The following is a 26655-nucleotide window of genomic DNA, read 5'->3' as shown; positions in this document are numbered from 1 at the left end:
TTGAATGCTGGAGAAGCCGCCGTCAGGATTGTGTGAAGCTGTGTATCCTGGCCTGTAATCAGTTCTGCTACAACACTTGCTTGGGAAATGTGAATTTGTTCCAACACGATTGAAATATTAGGGAATAATTTAGCATAGCACATATTTTGCCTTTGCTCAGGTACGACTTCATCCATAAGAAACAGTAGGTGAACACAGAAAGTTTGCATCCATGTAGCAAAACACAACACACACACACCTCAGACATAACCTGCTCCCATGTATTATTCCATCCACACCCGGTGTTTCTGTCCATCTCAACAGCCCTCCTTCCCCTTCACACTAACTCCCAGCTGCAATCCTTCTGACACTCATTTCCACAAGCAAACTTCAGGGCATCGTTAGAGTAAAGCACCATATTTATTGTAGTATTTCTGCATTTCTTAATCGTTCAACATGTGCCAGACCGTGCTACCATTTTTACTATGTTCCTGTCTTTCTTTTTTTGGATGTGACACTGACATAGTATCTGGGTGTTGTGCCATAACCCCAAAAGCTCTGTGATTTTTATTGTAGGATTGTGCATGCAGAGTAATTTTTAGGAATATATATTTCGTGTTATGGCGGAACTGACTGTATGATAGGCTCAGCAAGCCTGTGGGAAGGTGGATGGACGGTGGACGTGTGGGACAGGTGGTGAATGGATGGACAGAGAGCTCATAAACCGCCCAAGCCTTTCTGAACCAGGAAGGCTGTGCAGCCTTTTAATTTCAGATGCAATTGGGACAGGTAATCTATCTGGAACAGAGTCAAACCCCCAATAACTAACTCAATTACCTCTCTAACCACGGAGAGCATGGAAAATCCAGGGCCAAACAGAGGTCGAAGATTAATAATAAAAGACAAATGGGTTTCAGCTCCTCAAACAAAACTAACAGGATTTGAAATGCAGATAATCTCATTTCACCATTAACACAAGATAAAACGCCAGTAGAGAACGGGTTGCAATCCTCTTTCAAGCCTCTGTGTGCCATGCACCTCTGGGAGGACCCACCTGCTGCAGCCCCCACACCCCCCACCCCAGGCCCGGGCTTGGTCTCTGGCATCCAGATGTTGCACTTCCTAACAGGTCTGGAATCAGAAATGCCAGGAAAATGCCAGAGAGAGAGATGAGGCTCTTCCAGTCTGGGTAGCAGGCCACAGTATCTCAATCCTTTATTCCATTTGCCAGGTCCTGGGCCAAGCACCTTGCCTGCATTATCTCACTGCCTCTCCCCAACAACTCAGCAAGGCGATTGCAATTTATTCCCATTTTATACAGCTCAGAGAGGGTGCACAGCACTGGAATTCAGGGTCTATATTATGCCAAAGTCCAGTCTTAACCACTATATTTTCCCAGTTTGGGACCAGCTAAAGGGTGTGGCAGTGAACATTTATTGAATTCCTACTGCATACCAGGCATAGTCTATGTAGAGGCATGTATGTGGTAATAATTCAACAAGCTCTTTGCAAATGGATCCAATGAGCAGAGATTTTTGGCACCCACCCGTGGAATGGCTGCACACTGTCCATGAGGTAGGTGTGGTCTTGTTTGCAGATAAGAAGATTCAAGTGCAGACACACCACCAGCTTGCCAGCAGTTGGCTGGGAGGAGCAGGAGCAGGTCTGACTTTGCATCCACTGCCTTCCGTCCTACTCCTGGAAGACCCCGAGGTGGAGTGGGGTCTCCAGTGCAGCTGGCCCTCTGGCCAGCAGGGACCTGCCACCACTGTATTCTTCCTTCCTCCAGCCCCATGGAGCATGTGATAACCTGTTTAAACCCGTTCAGGGTTTCTGGAGCGTCTGCTTGGTTCCTTGGCAGCCAGTGAGGCACCCTGGGATGGGAAATCAGGCAGCCGCCCAGATATTATAAACAATTACTGCTAATTACCAGGCCTGCCAGTTCCCCATTGTCTGTTCACAATCTCACCAGGAACCCAGGAGCCGACAATGACGATGTTGGAGGAAACTTTCAATTTCAGGCTCCGCTTGGGAGGCTGGGCCCCTTCAGTGACTTCAGGCTTTTGGAGCCCCCAGACCCTTCCTCAGATGGCCAGGAGGTTGGGGTGGAAAAGAGACAGGTGTGGAGTGAGAGAGCCTGGGTCTCAGCTGTGGTGCTGTTAATGAGGGTCTTTGGGTTTGCAAGAATAATAGGTACTCATTTCTGTCCCCAGATATTTACGTTATTTTTCCCGTACTTTCTCTATGATGCTGTTGCATAATTGTTGAGCTAAGAGATTCAGGAGTCCGACTGCTTGGATTCAAATGCCACTCTGCCTCTGTCTAGGTTTGGCCTTCTCTTGATGTAGCAGGAACAGGTGCTCCGCTCTGGGGCATGGAGGGTCTCACAGCTTCACTTCACAGGATACCTGGCAGCCATTGCTGCAAAGCACCGTGCCCTTTGCTCAGCCCCACCCAGTAAGAAGGACAGCTACAGTCCTCTCTGCTTTCAGATTCCCAGACCTACCCGGGGCTTCCTGCCCTCCCTCAGCACCGCCAGCCCAGCTCAGGGACCCCGGCCTTCCTCGAGGATCCTCCCGCTTCCCTGGCCCTTCCCCTCCCACCCTGACCTCTGCTCTCCCAGGCTGGGGTTTTTTGTTTGCTTGTTTATTTGGAGTCAGGGTAGCCTAGTTTTGCACTTATCCTTCTAAGTCTGTTTGTTTTTAGATTTGAAGCTCAAAAGCCGGGAATCTCACTGTCTTGTTTCCTGGCTACGGCCTGGATGGGGAAAGGGTGTCAGGGGGTGGCAGGAAATCATGAAAATGATGCTCGGCCATTGTGACTCAGTGGTTAAGCATCGACCGAGGAACTAAGAGGTCACTGGTTCAATTCCCAGTCAGAGCACATGCCCGGGTTGTGGGCTTGATCCACAGTAGGGGGCATGCAGGAGGCAGCCTATCGATGTTTCTCTCTCATTGATGTTTCTATCTCTCTATCCCTTTCCCTTCCTCTCTCTAAAAATCAATAAAAAACGTATATACATATGTAAATATATGAAAATGAGAAGCACACAGGCTAAAATGTGAAATTATTATCCTACAGCAACTCTGCCGATAACTTAAGTAAAAACCAGATTTATTAGAATGATGCTGGGGTGTCTCACATAGTTGAGGAAGAGCTGAGTAGCCAGGACTAGGTTGCTAGCAGTTTGAGGCCCTTTGCGAGGATAGGCCATTCACACGGCTCAGACCTAGGAGATGGGAATTTTATTATTCCCCTTTCAGAGAAAATTAACAAAAATAGGCTTAAGCAAAGGACATTATTATAATTATTGTTGTTATTACTATTGATTCGTGTAACTAAAAAAAAAAAAGGATGTAGTTTTGCTTCAGGCAGAGCTTAATCCAGGAGCTCACGCAGTGCCGCCAGTTTGATGGCTTCGTTCATGGACTCCAGGTGGCAGCAAGAGAGCTGCTCGAGGCTCCAGTCCGATTCAGGTTCAGGTCTGGTGGGAAAAGAGCTTCTCACTCCCTACAGTTCAAAGAAGCTTCCCAACCAGATTCCTGTGGCCAAATTGGCCACGCACCTGCCTTTGAGCCAGTCACTGGCCAAGGGAAGGATCGGTCAGGATGAGCTCACACCAGCCTCTGGGCCAGGTCTGCTCCACTCCGTGGGAATCAATACCCTGGGGAGGGGGCTCCCCAAAGGAGATTTGAGATCTTGTTCCCAAAGGAACAGGATAAACATTGGGCAGCCTACAGCAGCAATGAATGCACACCTCCAGGGTCCAGCCACTGGTCCCATGGATTTCAAACTGTCAGGTGCGAATGACTCTTCTGGGATCGTGTTAAAAGGCAGGTTCTGATTCAGCAGCTGGGGGTGCAGAGGGGCCCAGTTCCGTTTCTAATGAGCTCTCAGGTGATGCTGGTCCCTGGACCACACTGAGTATCATGGCATTAAACCATAGGAGCCAGGCACCAACAAGCATCATCTCCCAACATGCCTACAACCACCTGAAGAGGCAGGTATCACCTTACCCATTTCATGGAGGTGGAACCTAAGGCTGGGCGAGGAGAGAGAGGGAGATGGTACAGGAGAGTTTAGGGCCACGGACATAGAAGGGAGGGAGAGGCAGGGCATGTGTCTGCCTGAGGCGGGGTGATGGATGTGGACAGAATCATCGTGGCATGAGGGACATTCTAGAGTTGACTACCTGAGTCATCTGAGTCCTTGGTTGGCCCCTGGGAACAATTGCTTTTATCTCATCCTTTCTTCTTACAGCCTTAACTACGGGGGAGTCTGCCTGGCATCGGATGCACAGTTCAGTGACTTCCTGGGCAGCATGGGGCCAGCGCAGTTTGTGGGCCGCCAGACCCTGGCCACCACACCGATGGGTAAGTGCCCCAAGATCTGTTCTTAAGGGGGGTTCCCATGGGAAGGCTTGCGTCACCCCTTCTTCCCCTCTGTGTTGGCTGCATTTGCTGGAGCCTGGGCATGTGGTGTGGGAGTTATTTGGGGCTGGGAGCAGAGGAGGGGGATTTAACCCTAAGCAGATAGGAAGGTCTGAGTCCTTGAATGAACTTTGAAGCCACTTCCCAGTCTCATCTGTTGAGGCCTCTTGCAGGGGACGTGGAGATTGGCTTGCAGGAGCGGAATGGTCAGCTCGAAGTGGACATCATCCAGGCGCGGGGACTGACGGCCAAGCCAGGCTCCAAGACACTGCCAGGTGTGGTGTGCCCTCCCCACTGCAAGGTGGGGTGGAGGTTGGAGAGCATGTCTGGAGGGATATATGAATCTAGAAGAGAGAATATTGAGCCCCACTGTGGAGGACTCCTTTGTCTCAACTCCAGTGACTCACAAAGAACTGGTGACTCAGGGTTTGTTCTGGGGACTCAGTTGAGATTGTCAACTGACCTTCTCGGCTGACCTTGTCAGCACCCCCTACTTACCAAGGCAAGGATTGGTCAAGATGAGCTCACACCAGCCTCTGGAGCCAGGTCTCTCCTGCTTATGATTATACCCCGGTACCTGGTAGGGTGCTTGGCATGCAGTGGGAGATCAGAAAACATTTGTTCAGTGAATGGGGAGCGATGAATGTATAAGCCAGGGAAGGAGAGGGTGAGTCAGTAACAGAGAAAGGAAACAGGTGAGTACAGAGTGAGCAAGGGAAGGTAGGGGACCATCTGTGGGGGTGGAATAGGCCCCACCAGCCCTGGCTGCACCCTGCCACCCACACCTACCACCTGGCTTGGTCCTATTGTCTCCTCCCACAGCCCCAAGGGGGCACTCTGATCCCCATCGGTGGTAGGCAGCCTCCCCCTGCTCTCCTTGTGCCTACCATTGGAGGCCCACACTACAACTTACCCTGCTGGCCTCTTCCCAGCGGCCTATATCAAGGCCTACCTGCTGGAGAATGGCGTCTGCATTGCCAAGAAGAAGACCAAAGTCGCTCGCAAGTCATTGGACCCACTGTATAACCAGGTGCTGCTGTTTCCTGAGAGTCCCCAGGGCAAAGTCCTGCAGGTGAGGGGCGTGTGTGTGTGTGTGTGTGTGTGTGTGTGTGCGCGCGCGTGTGTGTGTGTGTGCGCGTGTGCGCGCATGTGTTCGCATGCACAGTATTAGAGGGAGAGGAAGGTGCCCCTGGGGAGGAGGTAGAGTGCTGTGGTTGATCAAAGTTCCACAACTTGCTGAACAAGTTTCTTTGAGCCTCAGGTTCTTCATCTGTAAAATGGGGACATTAGTAGTACCTACTAATAATAGTGACAGTAACAGTAAAATGAGTGCTTTGTGTAAGAAAAGTATTTGCAAGTTTGGCCTATCATCCGTGCTCTACAAATGGCTCCCATCATCATCATCATTATTATATCATCATCATCATCAACCTCTGGAAGCCAGGGCTTGGCCTGAAGCACAGTGATAATAAACCGGGAGCCTTTTGAGTGTCCCCACATGTGTTTGGCCCTCTGGCCATAAGGAGAATCCTAGTGGTGACTGAGACCTGGAGCAAGAAACAGCTGCCCATTGTGGGTCCCGGCAGGGCCCAGGGAGATGCCTGCAGGAGCCATGTGCCTGTCTTTTGGGCATGTGTGGCTTGTACCTAATTTCTTGCTCCTCACCTGGGCAGGCAAAGCCAGTGAGCATGGGGCCAAGGTGTTACCATTGCCAAGACAGTGGGACTTTTGCTAAACTGAGAAGCCCAGGTCCTGTCTAGGACAGAGTTTTTCAACCTGTGGGTTGAGGTCCATCAGTGAATTGTGAACTCATTTTAGCTGGTCTCAGCAGTTTTGTGTTTTGTTTTTCAATGGAATGGATAGGAGAGAGAACATTCCTCACTCATAGTAAGGTAAGTCTTCCTTCGTGGGACACTCCCTTCAACTGTGAAGCCCATGTGTGCATGGCTAAGGATGATCCCTGTCAAAATGTTTGCCAAGCCTTGGTTGGTGTAGCTCGGTATTAGACCATCAGCACTAGCACTGAAGGGTCACAGGTTTAATTTCTGGTCAAGGGCATGTCAAGGGCACATACCTAGGTTGCAGGTTTGATCCCCAGCCTGGGTTGGGGCACATGGCACATGTAGGAGGCAACCAATTGATGTTTCTTTCTCTCTCCCTCTCTCTCTCTTAAAAAAAAAAAAAAAAAAAAATCCATGGAAAAAATAGCCTTAGGTGAGAATTAACAGCAACAAAGTCTGCAAAAACCTTTCAAATACAATTTAAAACAACCAGAAGATCATCCAGATACTATGCATGTGCCTGCCACTTTTTAAAACTTTGTTTCACAAGGAGGGTTCTGGGGCTTTGGAAGCAGAGGGCCCGTGGGGGAAGCAGGGAGGGAACTCGGGATGTAGGGTCAGCTCTCAACTTGGACTCAAAGATGGGGCATGTGGAGCATGGAATGGAACAGAGAGGGCAAGACTGGAGGCAGAAAGCCATCTAGGCGAACAATGATTGAAGTACTGGAGTCAGGATAATAGGGTCGAACTTGAGTGATTTTAAGGTTGAGCAATTGTAAGGTGGTTGAATCCACAGGACTCAGAGGTGAATTGGGCATAAGGGTTACCCCAGGGTCTGTTTATGGACCTGTGAGTGGATTGGATGATTGGAACCCTTGTGTGTCTTGCCCCACAGGTGATCGTGTGGGGGAACTATGGACGGATGGAGCGGAAGCAGTTCATGGGTGTGGCCCGCGTGCTGCTGGAGGAGCTGGACTTGACCACCCTGGCCGTGGGCTGGTACAAGCTCTTCCCCACCTCCTCCATGGTGGACCCAGCCACAGGGCCCCTGCTCCGGCAGGCATCCCAGTTGTCCCTCGAGAGCACCGTGGGGCCCTGCAGTGAGCAATCTTAGTGCCAGGAACGGGGAGGGGCTCCCTGAGATGGCCTGGAGAGACCACCCAGCCCCGACCTGGGACCCCAGGCCCAGGGGCATCTTGAACAGAGGAGGATGGGGTTCTCCCCCACAGTGGGGAAGCAGAATAGGGAGATCTACCCCCCTTGGGACCCTCCTCACCCCTCTTTGCCTCCTATCCCCTGAGACCTTTCCTTTCCCAGTGGGATTGGCTGCACTTTTGACTTGGCCGGTTCTTGACCTGGTGGATGTGGCTGCAATCTGAAGAAGGGAAAGACTGAGGTGGCAGAGCAAACCACTCTCCTGCCCCGGACCCTATCTGACTGCTCCCCTCTTTGCGTCCTCGGAAGCTCGCTCCCCGGAGCCAAGTCCAGAACCCAGCAGCCATCTCCATGGTGCCAATTACCAGCAAGTGTCTTTCCTGCGGCACCGGGTTCAGGCAGCTACACCTGCCCCAAAGCTGATGGGGCAGCTTTGCAAGGATCCGGAGCCAGCTCCGAGGGGCCCAGAGCCCCCCGCTTAAAGAGGAGCTCCGGCCGCCCTCCGCCTGCCCGTGGAAGAAGCTTTGCCGCAGCCTGTCCAAGTCCATCTGTCTGCCCCCTCCTGCCTGCCTCTCTTCCAGTGGAATTGGGGTCCAGCAGGGACCAAAGGAAAGGAGGAGGTGTCCAGGGCCTGGCACAGACCCCCTGGGTGCCTTGCTCTGTGCGATTGAAACAAGTTGCTGTGGAAACTGTGGGACTGGAAGGAACTTTGTCATCTGGGTTTTGGTGGAGGAGCTGTGGGACCTTCATTTCTCAGAACCCCAAGCCCAGAGGGCTCACTGTCTCTGCATTTGGGGGTGTTGGATTGGAGAGGGAATCTAGGGAAAGCTGGAGTTGGGATTGGTGGTGCCAAGGTGAGGGTCTCACAAATAGGAGAATCCCTTTTTGTTGGATGAGGTCAAAAGTCATCTTGCCTATCCCTTTGCCTCCAGGCTAGGGGCCTGGAGAGGCCACAGATCTCCCCTGTTTTAGTCTTTTTAAATAAACCATGTGTACTTAGGGCAGAACCCACTGCCCTGGCCTCAATTTCCTTGGCTCAAGGAGAGAAAGAGAGGAGGTATGAGTCAAAGAACCATGAGATTCCTTCTCAAACACGGCCTGGGTAGCTGCCTTTCTGGCCCAGCCCTCCCCAGGGCCCACGGAAGCCCTTTTGCATGCTGGGGAGGACTCGGGCTGGCCCCTCTTTATAGAAGCACATTTCTGCCACCTCCCCTGGGAGGCACCCAGCAGTCCACCACCCCTCATTACCCAGTCCCTGCTGTGTAGGGCGTAGTCCAGGTTAGCTGGGTAGTTAGTGTTCTAAGCCCTGGGGCCTGTCCTTAGCTCGCACGTAGTTCTCACAGAGTCCCAGAGCGGGGTGGAGAGGAGACACAAGTACATTCCAGGAGACCACGGTCTCCTTGCTGGCCTGGGCCTTGGGCTCAGGAGGCCAGCCCTCCTCCCCCTGCCTTCCCCTCCCCCTGTAGGATTGTAGCTGGAGCTGCCCACTATACTCAGATGTTCTGATTTATTATCCTTGGTACTGATTTTATTTATGAAGCATTCCTGAGGATGTGGGCCTTGGTGGAGGGGGCCTGGATGCTATTAGAAGGGGTGGTTTTCCTCCGAGGACACCTGGCTGTGTCCAGTCCCACTTTTTCCCTGGTTCCACTATAGGCTACTGACCAGGTGATTCTTTCACCTGGAATTCCTTAGCCCCACCTCCACCCCCACCTCTCCTCCCTCCTCTCCCCCATGTTTGAGCCCTGGGCATCCTTTAAAGCAGTGGTTCTCAACCTTTCTAATGCCGCGACCCTTTCACACAGTTCCTCATGTTGTGGTGACCCCCAACCATAAAATTGTTTTCGTTGCTACTTCATAACTGTAATTTTGCTACTGTTATGAATCGTAATGTAAATATCTGTGTTTTCCCATGAGCTTAGGCGACCCTGCTAGTGGTTCTCAACCTGTGGGTCGTGCTGCTGTAGAGCCTAAAAAATATTTACATTATGATTCATTAACAGTAGCAGAATTACAGTTATGAAGTAGCAATGAAAATAATTTTATGGTTGGGGGTCACCACAACATGAGGAACTGTATTAAAGGGTTGCGGCATTAGAAAGGTTGAGAACCACTGCTTTAAAGTCTGGTTGAGTTCAGTTGCCTCCATGGAGCCTCTCACACTACATTGGGAAGGGGTGATGAAAAGGCCCCTTCATCCAGGAGGCCTTCAGAGCTCCCGGGGTTTGTGGGGTGGAACCCCAATACTTGGTCAGGAGGCAGCTGGGCTCTGCATGGACTGGCATCTGAGGCCCAGAAGCAGCCCCTCACTGTTTGTTTGTTTTAACCAGTGTGATTTCTCTGGTGTTCGTTTATTACTCGCCATTTGGAATATTTTGAGCCAGGAGAGCACCTTCTCTCTCTGCAGCTGTCACCGCTCTGGTTGTACAGGGGTAGTTTTCAAAGACGGGGCAGAGCCTGCTGTCCCAGCCAGAGGGAGAGGAGGCTCGGTGCTCCCCAGCCTGAGCCCACCCTCTGGTGTCTGCACAGCATTCATAACGAGGGAGAGAGCTCCAAAGCAATAACAACATCCTGGGGGTGGTCCCCAAAGGCCCCCTCACTGATTTTCTTGTTTGTTCTGTGAAATCTCAGCTCACCTCCTGGAGGGGTGGGGTGGGTGCGGGCTGGAGCCCTTTTTCTTTGTATCATCGTTGTGAGCACATTCCCCTTCCAAGGGGCTCTGACCCCCCATTTAGCGCGGGAACCACCATGTCCTCACCCGGAGACAGGGGTTTGGGGAGGGGGTGACTATGCTCATTATTAGCTTTGGGAACCTTCAAGCTCATCCTGTCCCCACTGCTGTCAGAGCCTTTGCAGCTCAAACTCCCCCATTTGGACAGGATCAGAGAGGGCGGAGTTGGGGGGAGTCGGGTGGGGAGGAGCTGGGTCTCTAGGGGAACCGAGTTTATTTTTCAATCTCTGGTCCAAAGGTCACATGCAGGGGTAGCGTGGGAGTTAGTCTTCTCCAGAATCTGCTCTTCATACTAAAGGGAAAGGGGCTTTGGGACCATTGGTAAAGTCATTTCCATTTTACAGACCAGGAGAGAGAGGCCAGTGCAGCAATTGCACCTGTAAGTTCAGTGGGCCCCCTCCTACCTGAGGCTGCACTGGAGCCAGGGCAGGATGAGGGGGGCCACCATTTCTCACCACCCTTCCTCCTCCCCTCTCTCAATGGAGCCTCCCAGTGGCCTTGAAAAGATGTGAAGGGCAAATTGTAGCACACCTGAGAGGTGAGGAAACAGGCCCAGAATCAGGAAGTGACTTGCCCAAGACTCCTCAGTAAATCAGAACAGGGTTCCGTTGTGCTTCCTTCACGGGACAGGAGACCATTGCTCCAGGGCATATCTGCGAAGGTAAGTAGTTGTGGCCTTTAAGCCCTGGGTCATCCACTCCTGCTTGGTTCCATCTCTACGGGCCAGTAATTTTTCTGGGCTTGGGTTTGGGGAAGCGGGTTTGCCATAGAGATCTAGCTCTCCCGGGGGTCTGGCCCAGCTGACTGAGGATTTGGTCCAGGCCTTGGTGACTGGGAGGGGGCTCCCACCGAGGGGCCATAACTCTCTAGGACCAACTCGAGGGAGGTAAGAAGCTCACTTCCTGGCGGGGGCTGCTCGGGTGAGGCTGCTCGGGTGCACCTCATCTCAAGGAGATCCTCACACAACCTTCAGATGTAATATCTGATCTTCCTGTTGTTTTTGTTTTCAAAGTGCTTTACCCTTACAGGATCCCCTGGGCAGAAGGTGGGGGTCCCTTATCAGCCCCATTTTAAAGAGGGGGAAGCTGAGGCCCTGGGAGGGGAATGTACCTGCTAGGGTCCCACTGTGAGTTAGTGGCTGAACACAGACTAGAACTCAGTCCTCCCAGCAGCTCAGAGCTTTCTGCACTGGTAAGTACAGCAGTTTCGGGGGTGGCTATGCACTTTACAAGCTGATTCATCATCCAGGTCCTTAAACCAGGAGCTCCCGGGCACACTGCCGTGTTCAGAACAGCACCTAGCCCCTTCCCCTTGGAGCACAGCTGTTGCATCAGGCAAGGCCACCTGTGTTTATTTATTGAGCAGCAGCATTGTGCCAGGCCCAAGGGACCGGGCCATCCCCCGTTTCCCTGTGAGGACCCCCACATCCCTCAGGGAGGGCCCCGTGTCTGTGTGGCAGCACCTCAGTGATGAGAAGCTTTCATGTCCATGAGCTCATCTGACTCACAAACCCAGTAGGGAGGCTGGTTGTGTCCATTTTACTCATGGCTTCTGTGAGAGCAAAGTGGAGACTTGAACCCAGGGCCTCAGACAGCAGCTCTGGAGCCCTTTTCACTCTTCAACTGCCTCCTGAGGAGGTGGCAGGAAGGCAGGACCCGGGATCCTCAGGCTGAGGCCTCTCCATCCACCCACCTTCCCTTCATTCCCTCTCCAGGAGCGGGAGCCGCTCGGGCCTTTGGGGAGGGAGGGTTTCCGGCCCCTGGGTTGGAGTGGGTCACGTTGCATTGTGTTCATGACCATGTAGCTCATGTTGACAATTAAAGTTTTTGGCTTTTCTAACTTGTCTTGCTCTGCTTTGTGTTGAGGCCGTTCTGTCTGGGAAGCCAAGGGCAGCTGTTTTAAGGGGCTGAGCGCTGCAGGATGTCAGCATGTCCCACCATGGCCTTTTGTGATGCCCCCCTTGGTCCTGAACCAGGGACCCTTCCAGGGATGCATAGGAGGGAGCAAGATTCTAGGTGAACCCCGTCATTTCACAGATGAGATTTAACAGAGGACCAGATAGGGGATGGGGTTTTCCAAAGTCACATTGCGGGTGACGAGCAGGACCCAGATCTCTCAACTCCCAGACAAGAGTTGGTCTCACAGCAGTCAGTCGCGTCCAGGTGGCCTCAGTGACATGTGGGTATCAGCAAGGCCCCCTTATCCCGAAGTGGGACTGGCCCAGGACAAAGAGCATCAGCTTGGGTGGGGAGAATGCGCTTCAGTCCCACCTGGGCCAGTTCCTCTCTACATGCTGAGCAAGAGAGCAACATCGTTTAAACAGGGCAGCGATTTGCCTGCTGGTCCACACTGGGCGGCAGACGGGTCCATTCCTATCAGTCCATATCCTTCCTGGCTTCTCATGGTGTGAACAGCTGGCCTCACAGGTGGGGGGATTCCAGTCTCCAAAGCCATGCATTTTCCCTGCAACACGAAAACCTGCCTCTTCCGCAGCGGAACAGCCACCTGTGTCCACTCCAGAGGCCAGGTAGTGTGGCCACGCCTTCCTAAAACAATTTGGACTGTAGGGATTTGCACCTCCTGGGTGACGTTAGAATCTTAATTGTGCTTATGACACGACTTTAATATATTTTAGGAGATGAGAGAGGGGCTAGCCACAAAAGGGAATGCGAACCTGCTTGTGGCAGAAGATGGCATTGCAGCCGAGGCCCCTCACCCCCTCCAAGCTCTGGGGAGAGTGGGGCACTGACAGGTTAACCCAAACCCTCGACCCCAACGGGGTAGGGTTGTCAGATGGACTTCCGCCGGGCAGGGGGCCTGCCTGCCCCGCCGCGGCCACCCATAGCCCCAGGGCTCACGGGGGGCGAGAAGCCCAGATTGTCGCGGGCCCACATCTCCAGCTGGTGGATGTGGTAGGAGACGGAGGAGTCCCCGGGGCGCGCCGGGCAGCGGGTGAGGGCGGGACCGCGGCTCTCAGGCGCCCCCAGGCGGAGAGGGCTGGCTTGGCGAGCAGCGCGCTCGGGCGCGTCGGTGCTGGCAGCCAGGAAGCGCAGGACCACGAGGTTGAGGAAGGCGCCGATGACCGTGAGCCCTAAAAGGATGTAGAGAAAGCTGAAGGCCACGTAGGGCGGCTTCCTCTGTAGCGCCTCGTCGCTCTGCAGCGCCACGAAGTCGCCGAAGCCGATGGTGGTGAGGGTGATGAAGCAGTAGTAGTAGGCATGGAAGAAGGTCCAGCCCTCGAAGTGCGCGAAAGCGGCGGCCCCGAGGGCCAGCGTGGCCGCGCACACCAGCAGCCCGGCCACTACCATGTTCTCCGTGGACACGCGCGGCCGCCGCAGGCCCAGGCAGCGCTTGGCCGCCAGCAGGAGGCGCCGCACCAGCGCATTCAGCCGCTCGCCCAGGCTCTGGAAGGTGACCAGCGTCAGGGGGATGCCCAGAAGCGCGTAGAACATGCAGAAGACCTTGCCCGAGTCCGTGCCTGGTGCGGCGTGGCCATACCCTGGAGGGAGAGTGGAGGGGAGGGCTGGTGAGTACCAGTGCCATCTAACAACACTGTATGTAGCCCTCGGCCTGCCCGCCGGCCTCCCATCCCCCAGCGCGGGCTGAGCAACTTGAAAATGCTAGTTCTACCTATCTGGGACATTCTCTGGCTGCCAAACCTTGCACGGTTATCCGTTATCACCTCAAACTGTAAACAACCCAAATGTCTCTTGATTGGAAAACGGATAAATAACCCGAAGTACATCCATACAATGGAATTCTTTGGAGCAATAGAAAGGAGCGGACTGCGGATATCTGCAGCAACAAAGGACGAATCTCACGTGTATTATGCGGAAGCCAAGCTCCAAAGGTTCAAAGTGTATGATTCCAGTTCAATGTTACGCTGGCAGAAAACGATGGAGACAGAGAGCAGATCTGTGGTTGCCAGTCATTGAGACGGAGGAGGGGTTCACTACAGAGGGGGTGACAGGACTTTGGAGGGGGATGGAAATGTTCTGTCTCGATCGCGGCTTGCCGGACTTCATTTGTCAAAACCCACAGAAGTATGCACTGAAAAATGGTGAGTTTTACTGTATGTAAATTGTGTTTTAATTTTTTTTTTTAAGGCAAAATCTTCCGTGGCTCCCAGTACTCACAGGGTAAAGAACTAGTTCTCACATGGGGTCTGAGCTCCGTTGTGATCTGAATCCCCCTCACCTCTGCAGACCCCCATGTTGCTTCCCCAGCCAGCATGTCCCACCACATGCCTTTTCTCCTGTCCCGGCTCCCACCACCACCACCACACCGTAGCCCTACCTGTCCTGCCCCAGTCCACTCTTCCTTCCCAGATCTGCTCCAAGCCCCCTCTCACTAAACACCTCTTTCGTCTGGTGGGGCGATTCTCCACTCAGTCCCCTCAACTGGTGTAGGGCACCTGGAGATAAGCGGGTATGTATCTTTTCCAGGAGAGAGGAGTGAGCGCTTTCATGATATTCTCAGAGGGTCCCAGGACCCAGGAAAAGTCAGGGAGCCCTTCCCCAACAGAATATGCCCCCTCTAGCAAACTGGCTCCATCTGCCAGAATGTAAAACACCACGGCCCTTTGACTTGTGCATCCACGGTGAGGAAGCCAGTCCTCCAAAACAGCGGTCACCAAACTTTCGGACCTCACGGACCAGCAGTGGTCCGCGGACCACCGGTTGGCAAGCCCTGCTCCAAAACACATAGTGACACCAGTGATGTACATTGGTGTCACTGAAGCATTGTTGCTCATAGTGAAAATGTTGGACAACCCAAGTGTCCATCGACAGGGGCCTGGTTAAATAAATCACGGTGCCGTCCAAAGGATGGAATATTACACAGCAGGTTCCAACCAGGGGTGATTTTGCTCCTGAGGGGACTTTTGGCAATGTCTGGAGACCCTTTTGGTTGTCACAACTGGGAGGTGGTGGCTGTGTGCTACTGGCATCTTGTGGGTAGAGGCGGGGTACTGCTAAGCATCCTGCCATGCACAGGACAGCCCCACAACAAAGAACTCTTCAATCCAAAATGCCAGTTGTGCCAAGGCGGAGAAGAGCTCCTATGCGGCCATGAAAAATGTGACACAGTGCTTTAGGGACTGATATAAAAATATCACCAAAATACAGGGTGGGGTGGAAGTAGGTTTATGGTGGTTCGTACCCGAAACACAGTTTATTCTTGTATTACTATTCGTTAATTATTGCATTATTTTCCATACAAACAACTGTAAACTTTCTTTTGCCCCACTCTGTATATAAGTTTAAAAAGCAAGAAACAAAACTGTGTGTATATTGTCATGTCTACGTAATGTGTGTGTTTTAAAGGAATATGGAGGCAGAGACTATATCTAGGAGGACACACAACAAACCAGTAACTATTTAATCCCGGGAAAGGACTTGATGGGCTGAGGGACAGGGTAAGAGGGAGTCTTCCTTTTCATACCTTTTTGGACCATGTAAGTGTGTGTCGTGTGCATATATAACTTATTCAAAATATCAGCACAATATATGTGTTTAAAGGCCTACAGCTCCACTTCCACTTTTCCAATACATGGCCCAGTTATTGGGGCAGCGAGGGCTCTGCCCACCACCAGACTGTGAGCTCCTTGAGGCCAGAAACCATGCCGGTCACTCTGTGTCCCTAGTCACCAGTGCCTTTTACAGATTCTGGCACAGGCTAAGGGGTCAACGAAAATTTAATCATCAATAATAATAACGATCAAACCAAACTGAAGGGGGTCCGAGACAGAGGAGCCTCTCTAGGAAGGAGGCCAGGAAGGCTGTTCCCCGCTGTTTGGGGCTATGTCAGGTTTTCGGCAGAGAGGGAAATGGATAAAGATAACTACACATGCGGGGTACTTTACATGGGTTATCTATTTAACCCTTTCGGTGACTGTATGAGATGACATTATGCCCATTTCACAGAGAAGGAAATTAGGATTAGAGGGATGAAGCTGCCCAGAGGCCACCAGGCCTGAGCTCTTAACCTCTGTCCTCCATTGCTTCTCGGTGCCTCTCTCCTGTCCTTGCAGCGCTCATGCTCCTGGGTCCTGGGCTGTCTGCAAGGCGGCCTTACGCAGCCTGCACCGCACAGCGCCCCCAAATGGCCAAAAAGACAAAACTCCTGTTTCCCCTTTTAGTCCCTCCCCCAGGCTCCCAGATGCATGGGGGGCAGGAGGGATAGAGGGGCAGGTAGGGAGGAGAACAACCAGGAGAGGAGGCCAAACACAGCTGGGAGGCCTCCAAAGAATGTGCGGGAAAGCAGAAGAGATGGATGGGGTCCCACACCACCGGGCACAGCGGCAGGGGGGAGGGGGGCGGTGTCTTAGGCTGAGCCAAGATAGAGAAGCAGGGGTACCCATGTTGACAGGAGGGGTCATAAGGGCTGAATGGGAGCTGGGCCCACAGTTGGCAAATAATGAATTGTCATTATTACTAATTAACAGTGCCCATTTAGCCTCAGGCACTGTGCCAAGTATTTTACATGCTTGACCTCATTTAAACCTGGCAACCACCCAGTGAGGCAGGAACAATTGCATTTTGAAGTTGAGGAAACCAGGGCTCAGAGAGGTACAATCAGTTACCAGAGAAGCAGGACAGCAATAGAGATGAGAACATGTCATTGCAGAACTCAGGTTTTAACGCCGCTGCTAAACCCACAAGCTCACATTCACTTGCAAGAATGTTACAGGGACATTTCCTCCAAGGCCTGGGCTTCCAGGGGGGCACCTGCACACCCACAGCTGGAGCCCAGGAGTGGCTGGCACCCAGCTTGGAGCCCTGCAGAGCCTGCTTCTCTCCTGCTTCCCCAGCTTAGGCTCCACAGGTACCAGCCAGGCGGTGGCCATGGCAACGGCTGGCAGTCCAGATGCTGCGGAGAAAGTGCTCTGGATCCCCGAGGGTGAGGTCCAAAGCTGTGTTAATCAGTCATTCCTTTAACATGTATTTATTGAGTGTCTACTATGTGCCAGACACTGGCCATGCTGCCGTGACTAAAACAGACTAGGTCCCCGGTCTTATGAAGTAACGGAATAACAACTATAATACAGAAATCCATTTCTATTTTTAGTGCTTTCTATGTGTCAGGCCCCCTGCTGAAACTTTCTGCACATATTATTTCCTGGAAGATAATGATCTCACCACAGCCTGAGAGAGTGCTGATTAGCACCCCTACTTTAAAGAGGAGAAAAGTGAGGCTCAGAGAGGTCACACAACTTGTCTCAGGTCACACAGCTAGTGTGGTGCAGCCAAGGAAGCAACTTCAGCCACTTGGGCTCCCAGGTCCCACTTGATCTGCCTCCCAGCCCCTGGAGCATTTTCTGGGCATTCCTGCGTGCCAGCCTCTTGGCAAATTTGACCTACTGACTCCTCCCAGCCCAGCCTGCGTGGAATGACAGCCCTCTCGGCACAGGGAGGCAAGTGCGGCTCGGTGAGCCGCCAAAATGACTCGTCCAAAGTCACCCAGCTAGGCAGGGACAGAGGCGGGATTCAAACCCAGGGGACCGCGGGCGGCTCGGGATGGAGCGAGCGCCCAGGGGGCTCCGGAGCGCTCACCGATGGTGGTGATGACAGTGATGGCGAAATAGAAGGAGCCCGCGAACTTCCACTGGCGGCCGGCGCGGTGCGGCTCGGCCTGCAGCGCCAGGCGCTCCAGCTCGCGGTAGTCCTCGGCCGAGAAGCCGTACTTCCTCCGGAGCTCGCTCCGCTTCTGGGCCAGCAGCCGCTGGCGGCCGCTCTCCGCCTCGGACTCGAGCGCATCGAAGACGGCGGCGCCCACCAGCAGGTAGGACAGGATGCACAGGACCAGCGCGGCGGTGCGCACGCTCTGCTGCTTCATGGCAGCGCCCCGAACCGCGCCGTCCCGCTCCGCGCTGCGCCAGCCTTGTCCGGACCGGGGCCATGCGCCTCGACGGCCGCCCCGTGCCCGCTCCGCCCCAGCCAGCGCCTGGGACCCGCGCTGCAGGAGCTCAGGCTGCGCGTGGCTGGATTGGAGCACCCAGAGGCGGGGCCTCGGGGCGTGTGTGTGTGGCGGGGGGGCGGGGGGGCGAGATGGCAGGGAGGGCCGCCCCAACTGCGGCCGCCCAGCCCCTGCCACACATCTGCCTTTATTTACCCGCTGGCGCCCTGGGGCTAATGTGTCTGCAAACAGTGACATCTGGAGCAAAGCGCCCAAAGCCTGGGTCTGCGAAAGGAGTAGGGGGAGGCCTTCCTGGAGGGTGACTGGGGAGAGAGCATCCAGGCAGTAAGTGCAAGACCTTTAGGACGTGAAGCTGGAGCCAGGACAATTAGGGCGCTGGCGGGGGCGGAGGGGGGGGGGGAAGGGTTGGAGGAGGGGGGAGCCGAAGGAAAACAGAAAGGCAACTTCACACAGGCCCTTATATGGATTTATTCTTCAGTATAATCGGAAAAGCTATAAACAGGAAAACAAATACACCAATGATCTGATTGACATTTTTAAAAAGAGCTTTCCTGGCTGTCATGTGGAGAAGGGAAGGTGGCTAAGAGGGGAGGCCTGTAGTCCAAATGTGTGCTGAGGGTGGCTTGGACTAGGGTAGGGGTGCAGCACTAGAGATGGGGAGAAGCTGATGGACCTGAGATATGTTAGGGAGGTGGAGCTAGCCACATTTCCCAGCCTCACTTGCACTTAGAAGCTGTAGCCAATGGAATGTGGGCAGAAGTGACCTGGGCCACTTGCAGGCCTGGCCCGTAAAAGCCTTTCACATGCCATGCTTCACTTCTCTTTCCCCACCCGCAGGCTGAATGCAGTCTTCAGAAGAGGACAGAGCCACAGGGTGGAAGGAGCCTGGGTGCCTGAATGACATATTGCAAAGCCATCTCCCATCGCCAACACCTATTTTGAACTTCTGTTGTATTAAGGTCCGGTGTTATGGGGTCAGTCTGTTACCACAGCCAGTGTTACCCTAATGCACGGAGCAACAGGACCTGCTGATAGCTTGGGTGTGGAGGGCAAAGGGGGACTCAAAGATGACCCCTGGGTCTTTGACCTGAACAGCTGGGTGCTTGGGAAGCTTTCCATGGACTTCACTCACTCTCTAAGAAATCCACTCCGGCCCCCCAGCACCAAGATGACACTCATTTCAGAGCATGGGTGGGTCTTCGTGGAGATTCTGGGCAGAGCACCAGGCAGTCTCTCCTGCAGCTGTCCGGAGCTCCTGCATCCCCCGGTCTCTCCTGCAGCTGTCCGGGGCTCCTGCATCCCCTGGTCTCTCCTGCAGCTGTCCGGAGCTCCTGCATCCCCCGGTCTCTCCTGCAGCTGTCCGGAGCTCCTGCATCCCCCGGTCTCTCCTGCAGCTGTCCGGAGCTCCTGCATCCCCTGGTCTCTCCTGCAGCTGTCCGGAGCTCCTGCATCCCCTGGTCTCTCCTGCAGCTGTCCGGAGCTCCTGCAGCCCCTGGTCTCGGCTGCAGCCTTGGCATGTGTCACCTGCTCCCCATCCCTGCTCCAGCCTCTCTCTCCGAAGCCCCTCTGCACTAAATTTCCAGCTCCTGGCACAGTCTTGCTCTGCTTGGAATTGTCCTCTCCCCATCCACTCACCAGCCAGCATTTATTGAATGCCTGCCAGGGGCCAGACACAGATGGAAGCACTTTACAAGGATTAATGCCCTTAATTATCACAGTCTGGTTGTGCTGTAGGTGCAGCCGGCTCACGCCCTATTCATCCTCCTGCTCTCAGTTTACTTGAACATCTCCCTTCCTAACTCCTCCCCAGCAGCCTCTGCCTCCTGCCATCTTGTAACCCTCACACTGCATTGTGATTCTTGCATCCCATACTTGTGTTCCCTCTGAAGACAGGTATCTTGGTCACCTCTGTGTCCCCAGCACCTGGATCTGCACAGAAAACACACCAGTGATCTGTGAGAAAAGGAGCAGTCACAGCATGTAGAGGCTAAGAGCGTGGACATACATCTCGACTGCCTGGGTTCATATCCCACTTCTGTTGTTTACCAGATGTTTGAAATTAATGCCTCAGTTTTTCCACCAGTAAAATGGGGTTTAAAAAGTTCCTATCTCATTAGGTGCTATAGTCAGCAGAATATTGTCCTCCCAGAGATGCGCATGTCCTATCCTTGGTACCTGTGAATATATTAGGTTACATCGCAAAGGGAATTAAAGTTGCAGATGGAATTAAGGTTGCTAAACAGCTGATCTTGAGCTGGGAGATGACCCTAGATTATCTGTGTGGACCCAATGTAATCAATCGCAAGGGTCCTTATAACTGGAAGATGGAAGCAGAAATGGGAGAACCAGAGAGATGCAAGATGAGAAGGACTCTGCCTGACGATGCTGGCTTTGAAGATCGAGGGAGGGGCCACAAGCCAAGGAGAATAGGCAACTTCTAGAATCTGGAAAAGGCAAGAAAATGGACCCCTCCCTAGAGCCTCCAGAATGGACTGCAGTCCTATTCAATTTTAGCCCAATCCCACCTGTGTAGACCTCCCTCCCACAGAACTGGAAGATAATACATTAATGTTGTTTAAGCTGCTAAGTTTGTGATAATTTGTCACGGCAGCAACAGGGAACAACTACAGTGGTTGTGAGGATGAAATGAGCCAGTAGATGTGGTGCTCTGAGAGCTGTGTCCGGCCCTGAAGGCCTGTCTAGAAGTGTTAGCCACTATTACCGATATCACAACTGAGCAATGGCCTGGGCCCATAGGGACATGGCACCCAGAGCCTGCCCCTACTCTGTACTCCGGCAGAATCAGGGCCCAGTGCCTGCAGGGGGAGCCTTGCACCCCATCACCCCCTGGAAGCTGGACTGCAGCCCAGTGGCCTAGAAGCAGGGTGCTGGCACTGCTACCTCAGCCTTATTTTTAGCAATGGCATCAGCAAGTTTGATTTTCTGATTCCCTTCCAGATTTCAGAGGAGCAGAAACCCAGGCTACAGTCCCAGACCGGGGTGGGTGGGGCGCCAGGGACCTACAGCCCAAGAAGGGCCTGAGCCGAGCTGGTTGGGACAGTGTGGGGGTGGGGAAGGCTTGTTCTTAGGATCAGGCTTACACCGAGGACAGTTATTGAGGTCCCGGTCATGAACACCGCTGGAGGCAATGGGACCTGGGTTCAAATTCCAGCTCTTTCACTTTCTAGGTAGGTGTCTGTGGATAGAACACTTCTGATTTTCTGTGCCTTGGTTTTCCCATCTGAGAAATGGGTTGATAATGATGCCTGCCTCATAGGACCATGTTGAAGATAATATAAAATATAGTTTGTCACATTCCATGTGGCTGGTAGCAAGAGCCACTTTTCCCCACCCTCCACCCCACCCCCATTTACAACTGTCTGACTACCGATGTCAAGAATTCATTTCCAGCCCTGGCTGGTTTTGCCCAGTGGATAGAGCATCAGCACGTAGACTGAAGGATCCCAAGTTAGATTCCAGTCAAGGGCATGTACCTCTGTTGCAGGCATGATCCCTGGTCCGGGCTGCATGCAGGAGGTAACCAATTAATGTATCTCTCACATCAGTGTTTCTCTCTGTGTGTCTCTCACCCTCCCTTCCACTCTCTCTCTTTAAAATAATAATAATAATAATAATAATTCATTTCCATAGCAGGGGCCTAGCTAAAACTGGTTGGCACTTGTCCTTGCACGGCACACTCACAGACATGATGATGGAGCCCTCACTTCCCAGAGCAGGAAGCTGAGGCGCAGAGAAGAGGCCCTGCTTGCCAAGTCCTCAGAGCCAGGCGGTGGCTGCGCCAGGACTTGAACTCAGGGCTGGCTGGTCACCACAGTCACGATCCTTCCAATACACGGCCCCGTCAGGCAAGATGCCGCTGGCTTTATCACCTTCCTGTCGCCTCTCTGGGCCTCACTGTTCTCATCTCTAAGATGGGACTGAGGAGTGCTGGCTGGTTGTCCCCCCACAATTGTGAGGACCTCGTGACACGCAGCTGAGAGATGCTTTGTCAGATGTGCTGCTGGGGATGGGTATTATTGGGGCCACGGGGGAGCTGTCTGGGCCCGCCAAGCAGGTGACTCTGCCCTGTGCTTGGCATTTTCTGCGTGGCGGCTCTATTTTAAGCCAGAGGAGGCTGGAGTTTGTGTGTGTGTGTTACTCAGCTTGGAAAACCATCAGCTGCGCAGGCACCAAAAACAGCAACACCCGAAGGCGCCCCTGCAGCTCCCCTCCCCTGCCTCCTCCCCTCTCCCTCCTTTGGGAACCTGAGAGGTCTAGTGATTTTCCTCCGTTGTTCATGCCGGAGGCACACCCGTCATCTCTCCACGAGGCCTGGGATTGTCTTCCACAGCTCAAGGTTGTCTGCTTGGAGGACAAGGAGATAGGTGATCCCAGTCCCCATCGGGGCCCTGGGCACCTGAAAGCCCTTTACATCCCCTGTGAGTCCTTCTGAGAGCGGTGTGGGCCAGGCAGGCATGGCCATCCCCATGCCAGGGAGAGGAAGTGGGCTCAGAGAGAGGACTGTCATCTAGGACGGCACACGTAGGGCAGTGGCGAGGAAAGGAGGGGAGTGTCTCGTGAGTCAGACCCCAGTTCTGTCTCAGGGAAGTGACTTCACCTGAGTCTCGGGTTCCTCATCTGTGACACGGGGTAAAAATACCGGCCCAGCAGTGTTCCTGCGGGGATTGAATGAACATGTGAAGGAGCGCTCAGCGCGGAGTAGGTGTTAGTAAATGTTAGTACACTGCCCCCGCCCAATTTATGCCTTCTTTTCCTTTTCTACACTAATTCCCCAGGCTTGCTGGAATCTTTTCCTTTTTTAAAACTGATTTTAGAGAGAGGAAGGGAGCAAGGGAAGGAGGAGGAGGAGGAGGAGGAGGAGGGGAAGGAGGGGAAGAAGGAGGAGGAGGAGGAGGAGGAGGAGGAGGAGGAGGGGAAGGAGGGAAAGAAGGAGGAGGAGGAGGAGGAGGAGGAGGAGGAGGAGGAGGAGGAGGAGGAGGAGGAGGAGGGGAAGGAGGGAAAGAAGGAGGAGGAGGAGGAGGAGGAGGAGGAGGAGGAGGAGGAGGAGGAGGAGGGGAAGGAGGGAAAGAAGGAGGAGGAGGAGGAGGAGGAGGAGGAGGAGGAGGAGAAGGAGGAGGAGGAGAAGGAGGAGGAGGAGGAGGAGGAGGAGGAGGAGAAGGAGGAGGAGGAGGAGGAGGAGGAGGAGGAGGAGGAGGAGGAGAAGGAGGAGGAGGAGGAGGAGGGGAAGGAGGGGAAGAAGGAGGAGGAGGAGAAGGAGGGGAAGAAGGAGAAGGAGGAGGAGGAGGAGGAGGAGGATGATGATGAGGAGGAGAAGGAGGAGGAGGAGGAGGAGGAGGGGAAGGAGGGGAAGAAGGAGGAGGAGGAGAAGGAGGGGAAGAAGGAGAAGGAGGAGGGGGGGGGGAAGGAGGGGAAGGAGGAGGAGGAGAAGGAGGAGGAGGAGGAGGAGGAGGAGGACAGATGACAAAGAAACATCCATCAGCTGCTTCCCACATGCACCCCGACCAGGGATGGAACCTGCCACCTTTTGGTGCACAGGATGATGCTGCACCAACTGAGCCACACCAGCCAGGGCTTATGGAATCTGAAGGCATTGATTTCTATAGTTTGAATATAGTTCAGTCATTTTCCCAACGGCCAGAGGGAAAATTACAGTTTTCCCCGGTAAGGTCTCTCTCTTGTCTCTCTCCTAAAATAAAGTGTTTTTTTAAACAAATGTTGTTATTGATTTCAGAGAGGAAGGGAGAAGAAGAGATAGAAACATCAATGATGAGAGAGAATCATTTATCAACTGTCGTCTGCATGCCCCACACTGGGGGTCAAGCCCGCAGCCCAGGCATGTGCCCTGACTGGAAATCAAACAGTGTCCTCCTGGTTCATAGATCAACGCTCAACCATTGAACCATGCCAGCTGGGCATGTATGGGTTATTTTGACCTCAGGGGACAATAGGTACCAGCTCCTTCGAGATGGCAGCTGTGGCTTTTCGGCAGCCTGAGTTTCATTTAGGGATGTGGCTTGCAAGAAATTAAATAATGTTATTGGTAGGATATGGGGTCTCCCAGAATCTTCCAGGCACTGGGAGGCAATCCATATGGTTTGGGGCACCCAGAGAGATGGAACCTTGATCATCTCCAGGGAAGCACCATAGCCATGCTCAGTATGAGGGGGCACCATTGTTTCCAGGATGATGAGGATATTATTTGGAGGACAAATGACAACTGTCTGAGAATGACCTTGTCTCTGGCTGTTGGGATAAGCCAGGGATGCTCAGAAAATTCCTGACATGGGTTAGTTGGAACCCTGGGAGTTTGTTCTTCTGCCTCCTAAGGACAAGTATCATGGGTTAATGGAGATAGTGAAGCCTTTACTCTGGTTAATAATTTAAAAACCTAAGTGATATGAGTATCGGGGTGGTTAGTAAATCATTCTCTTTACTTTTATGTATGACTTAGCATTTCACCCCCATTTTTTTTCCTGCTGCTCCTTTGGTCTGAGTGGGAGGGAGACTCTGAGGGTTGGAGTGAATTTGAAGGACATTTACTGGGCAGCTACTATGATCCGAGCAGGGAGCTAGGTGCTCAGCAGGCATCACTTGATGTAACCCTCATGGCACCAGGCACTTCTAATCCACTTCACAGAGGAGGAAGCCAAGGCTCAACGGGGTGTGGAGATTGGCTTGAAGTCACTCAGAGGGAGGGAGCTGTCTTGTCCTGCTGCCAAGTTCTTGCTCCTAAATCCACACTCCCTGACCTGAGGAGCTCAGCGGTGGCCGGCACATGGCAATCCATGCTCAGCCACTGTTGGCAGAGCCTGTCCCGTTCTCCAGGCAAATACTGCATTGGACTCCAGAGATGTCTGAATATCTTGATTCAGCGGGTAGGGTTTGCATTTCTGGAGACGTCACGGTTGCAAAGGGTCAAACAGAGAGAAAAAAAGCGCCTGGGACCCTGAGAAGGGTCTGTGCTAATGTTAGTGTAGCACAGAGCTGGGCTGGCTGATATGGTAGCTACTAGCCATATGTGGCCATTTATATTTAAATTAATTTGAATTAAGTTTTAAAATTCAGGTATCCAGTCACAGGAGACACATTTCAAGTGCTCATGTGTTAGTGGCAGCTATAGGACAGCTCCATAGTCATGGAAAGTTCAACTGGACATTTCTGGCATCAAGAGGAGACTTTGTACTCCAGTTAGATGGCTCAGTTGGTTGGAGCATCGTCTCATACACCAAAAAGGTTGCGAGTTTGATTCCCGGTCAGGGTGCATACCTAGGTTTTGATCCTCAGTCAGGGTGTGTACAAGATGCAATGATCAATGTTTCTCACATCCATGTGTTTCTTTCTCTTAAAATCAAACATTTCTTTGGGTGATGATTACACACACACACACACACACACACACACACACAAGGAATAAAAAAAAGGAGTGGCCTGGCCAGTGTGGCTCAGTCAGCATCTATCTATGAACCAGGAGGTCACAGTTTGATTCCCAGTCAGGGCACATTCCCCGATTGTGGGCTCTGTCCCCAGTAGGGGGTGTGCTGGAGGCAGCCGATTGATGATTCTCTCTCATCATTGATGTTTCTCTCTCTCCCTCTCCCTTCCTCTCTGAAATCAATAAAAAAATATATTTTAAAAAGATTGCACTTTGGCTGGTTTTGAATTGTGGTTCCACCTCTTCCCTGCTTCTATCCAGGACCTCAGTTTATCCACCTATAAAATAAGGTAACAATCCCATAGAAGCGCACATGTCCATTGTAACTGGACCAGGGATTAGTCAGTTAAGAAAGAAGCAGGGGATCATTGTGAATGACACACCTCGAACGTTTGCCCCTCCGTTCTTTGAGTGTGGGGTTGATTGGCTTTTTCACCTTCTCCTCCCAACATAAACTACACCCAGAATCCATCTCCTGACTTCCAGTTTGGGTTTATTTTAAGTGGAATAAGGATTGTGTAGCAAGTTGAGGGCAGAGTCCCCCTAGATTCTCAAGGTAATTTTTTCCAGGTCTCTGGAGTTGTTTCTTCCATGCCTAATTCGACAGTATTTTTTTTCTTTTTTTTTAGCAATTCATCTTTATTGAGTTTCCACAAAAACAAATCTCTTCCTTTTTGCACTCTGATTCCATCAGCTTATAGAATATCTAATAAAATTACCTCAATATAATAACAAATGTGGCTGGTACAATCTGGTTTGAGAAGAAACCCAACAGATTCTTGGCAAATCTGTCTTAGCTTGGGCTGCTGTAACAGAACACCACAGACTGGTGGCTTCAATGACAACGTCCATATCTCACAGTCCTGGAGGCTGGACGTTGGAGATCGAGGTGCCAGCATGGTCAGGTTCTTGGTGAAAGCCCTCGTCCTGGGTTACAGACAGCCGGCTTCTCATTTGCACCTCACATGGTGGAGAACAAGAGGAAGCAAGCTCTCTCGTATCTCATCCTATAAAGGCACTAATCTCACTCATAAGGGCTCCCCCCTCATGACCTAACCACCTCCCCAAAGCCCCACCTCCTATACCATCACCTAGGGGTTCGGGTTTTAACATATACATACAGAAGGGGTACAGACTTTCAGCTTTCAGTCCACAACACCATTCAGTGGGAGGATGACGAAGGAGACTAGGAACCGAGTGGCACTAGGG

At 52.7% G+C, this 26655-nt stretch overlaps 3 protein-coding genes across 3 annotated transcripts in view; 2 read left to right on the top strand and 1 right to left on the bottom strand.

Moving 5' to 3' along the window:
• The window catches only part of RIMS4 (regulating synaptic membrane exocytosis 4), a 51977-nt gene extending 40062 nt beyond the window's left edge, over positions 1-11915 (top strand). Inside the window, exons 3-6 of the mRNA XM_080685765.1 lie at positions 4240-4352; positions 4583-4684; positions 5342-5481; positions 7086-11915. Coding sequence (XP_080541891.1) covers positions 4240-4352; positions 4583-4684; positions 5342-5481; positions 7086-7304 — 574 coding nt within the window. The 3' untranslated portion in view covers positions 7305-11915. The remainder of the gene's footprint in view (positions 1-4239; positions 4353-4582; positions 4685-5341; positions 5482-7085) is intronic.
• Positions 11916-12843: 928 nt separating this feature from the next.
• KCNK15 (potassium two pore domain channel subfamily K member 15) lies at positions 12844-18023 on the bottom strand. Its single transcript, XM_080685763.1, has 2 exons — positions 17630-18023; positions 12844-13575 (listed from the first exon to the last, which is right to left on the bottom strand). Exons 1-2 carry the CDS (start codon positions 17910-17912, stop codon positions 12866-12868), a joined length of 993 nt encoding a protein of 330 aa, XP_080541889.1. The 5' UTR covers positions 17913-18023; the 3' UTR covers positions 12844-12865.
• The window catches only part of ADA (adenosine deaminase), a 107860-nt gene continuing 98782 nt past the window's right edge, over positions 17578-26655 (top strand). The window contains exon 1 of the mRNA XM_080685754.1: positions 17578-17858. The gene's annotated coding sequence lies outside the window, so the exon portion shown is untranslated. The remainder of the gene's footprint in view (positions 17859-26655) is intronic.

This window comes from Plecotus auritus, assembly GCF_963455305.1.
Source record: "Plecotus auritus genome assembly, chromosome: 8".
Taxonomy (NCBI): Eukaryota; Metazoa; Chordata; class Mammalia; order Chiroptera; family Vespertilionidae; genus Plecotus; species Plecotus auritus.
Note: the sequence above shows the minus strand (reverse complement) of the source record. Positions and strands in the feature narration are given on the sequence as shown.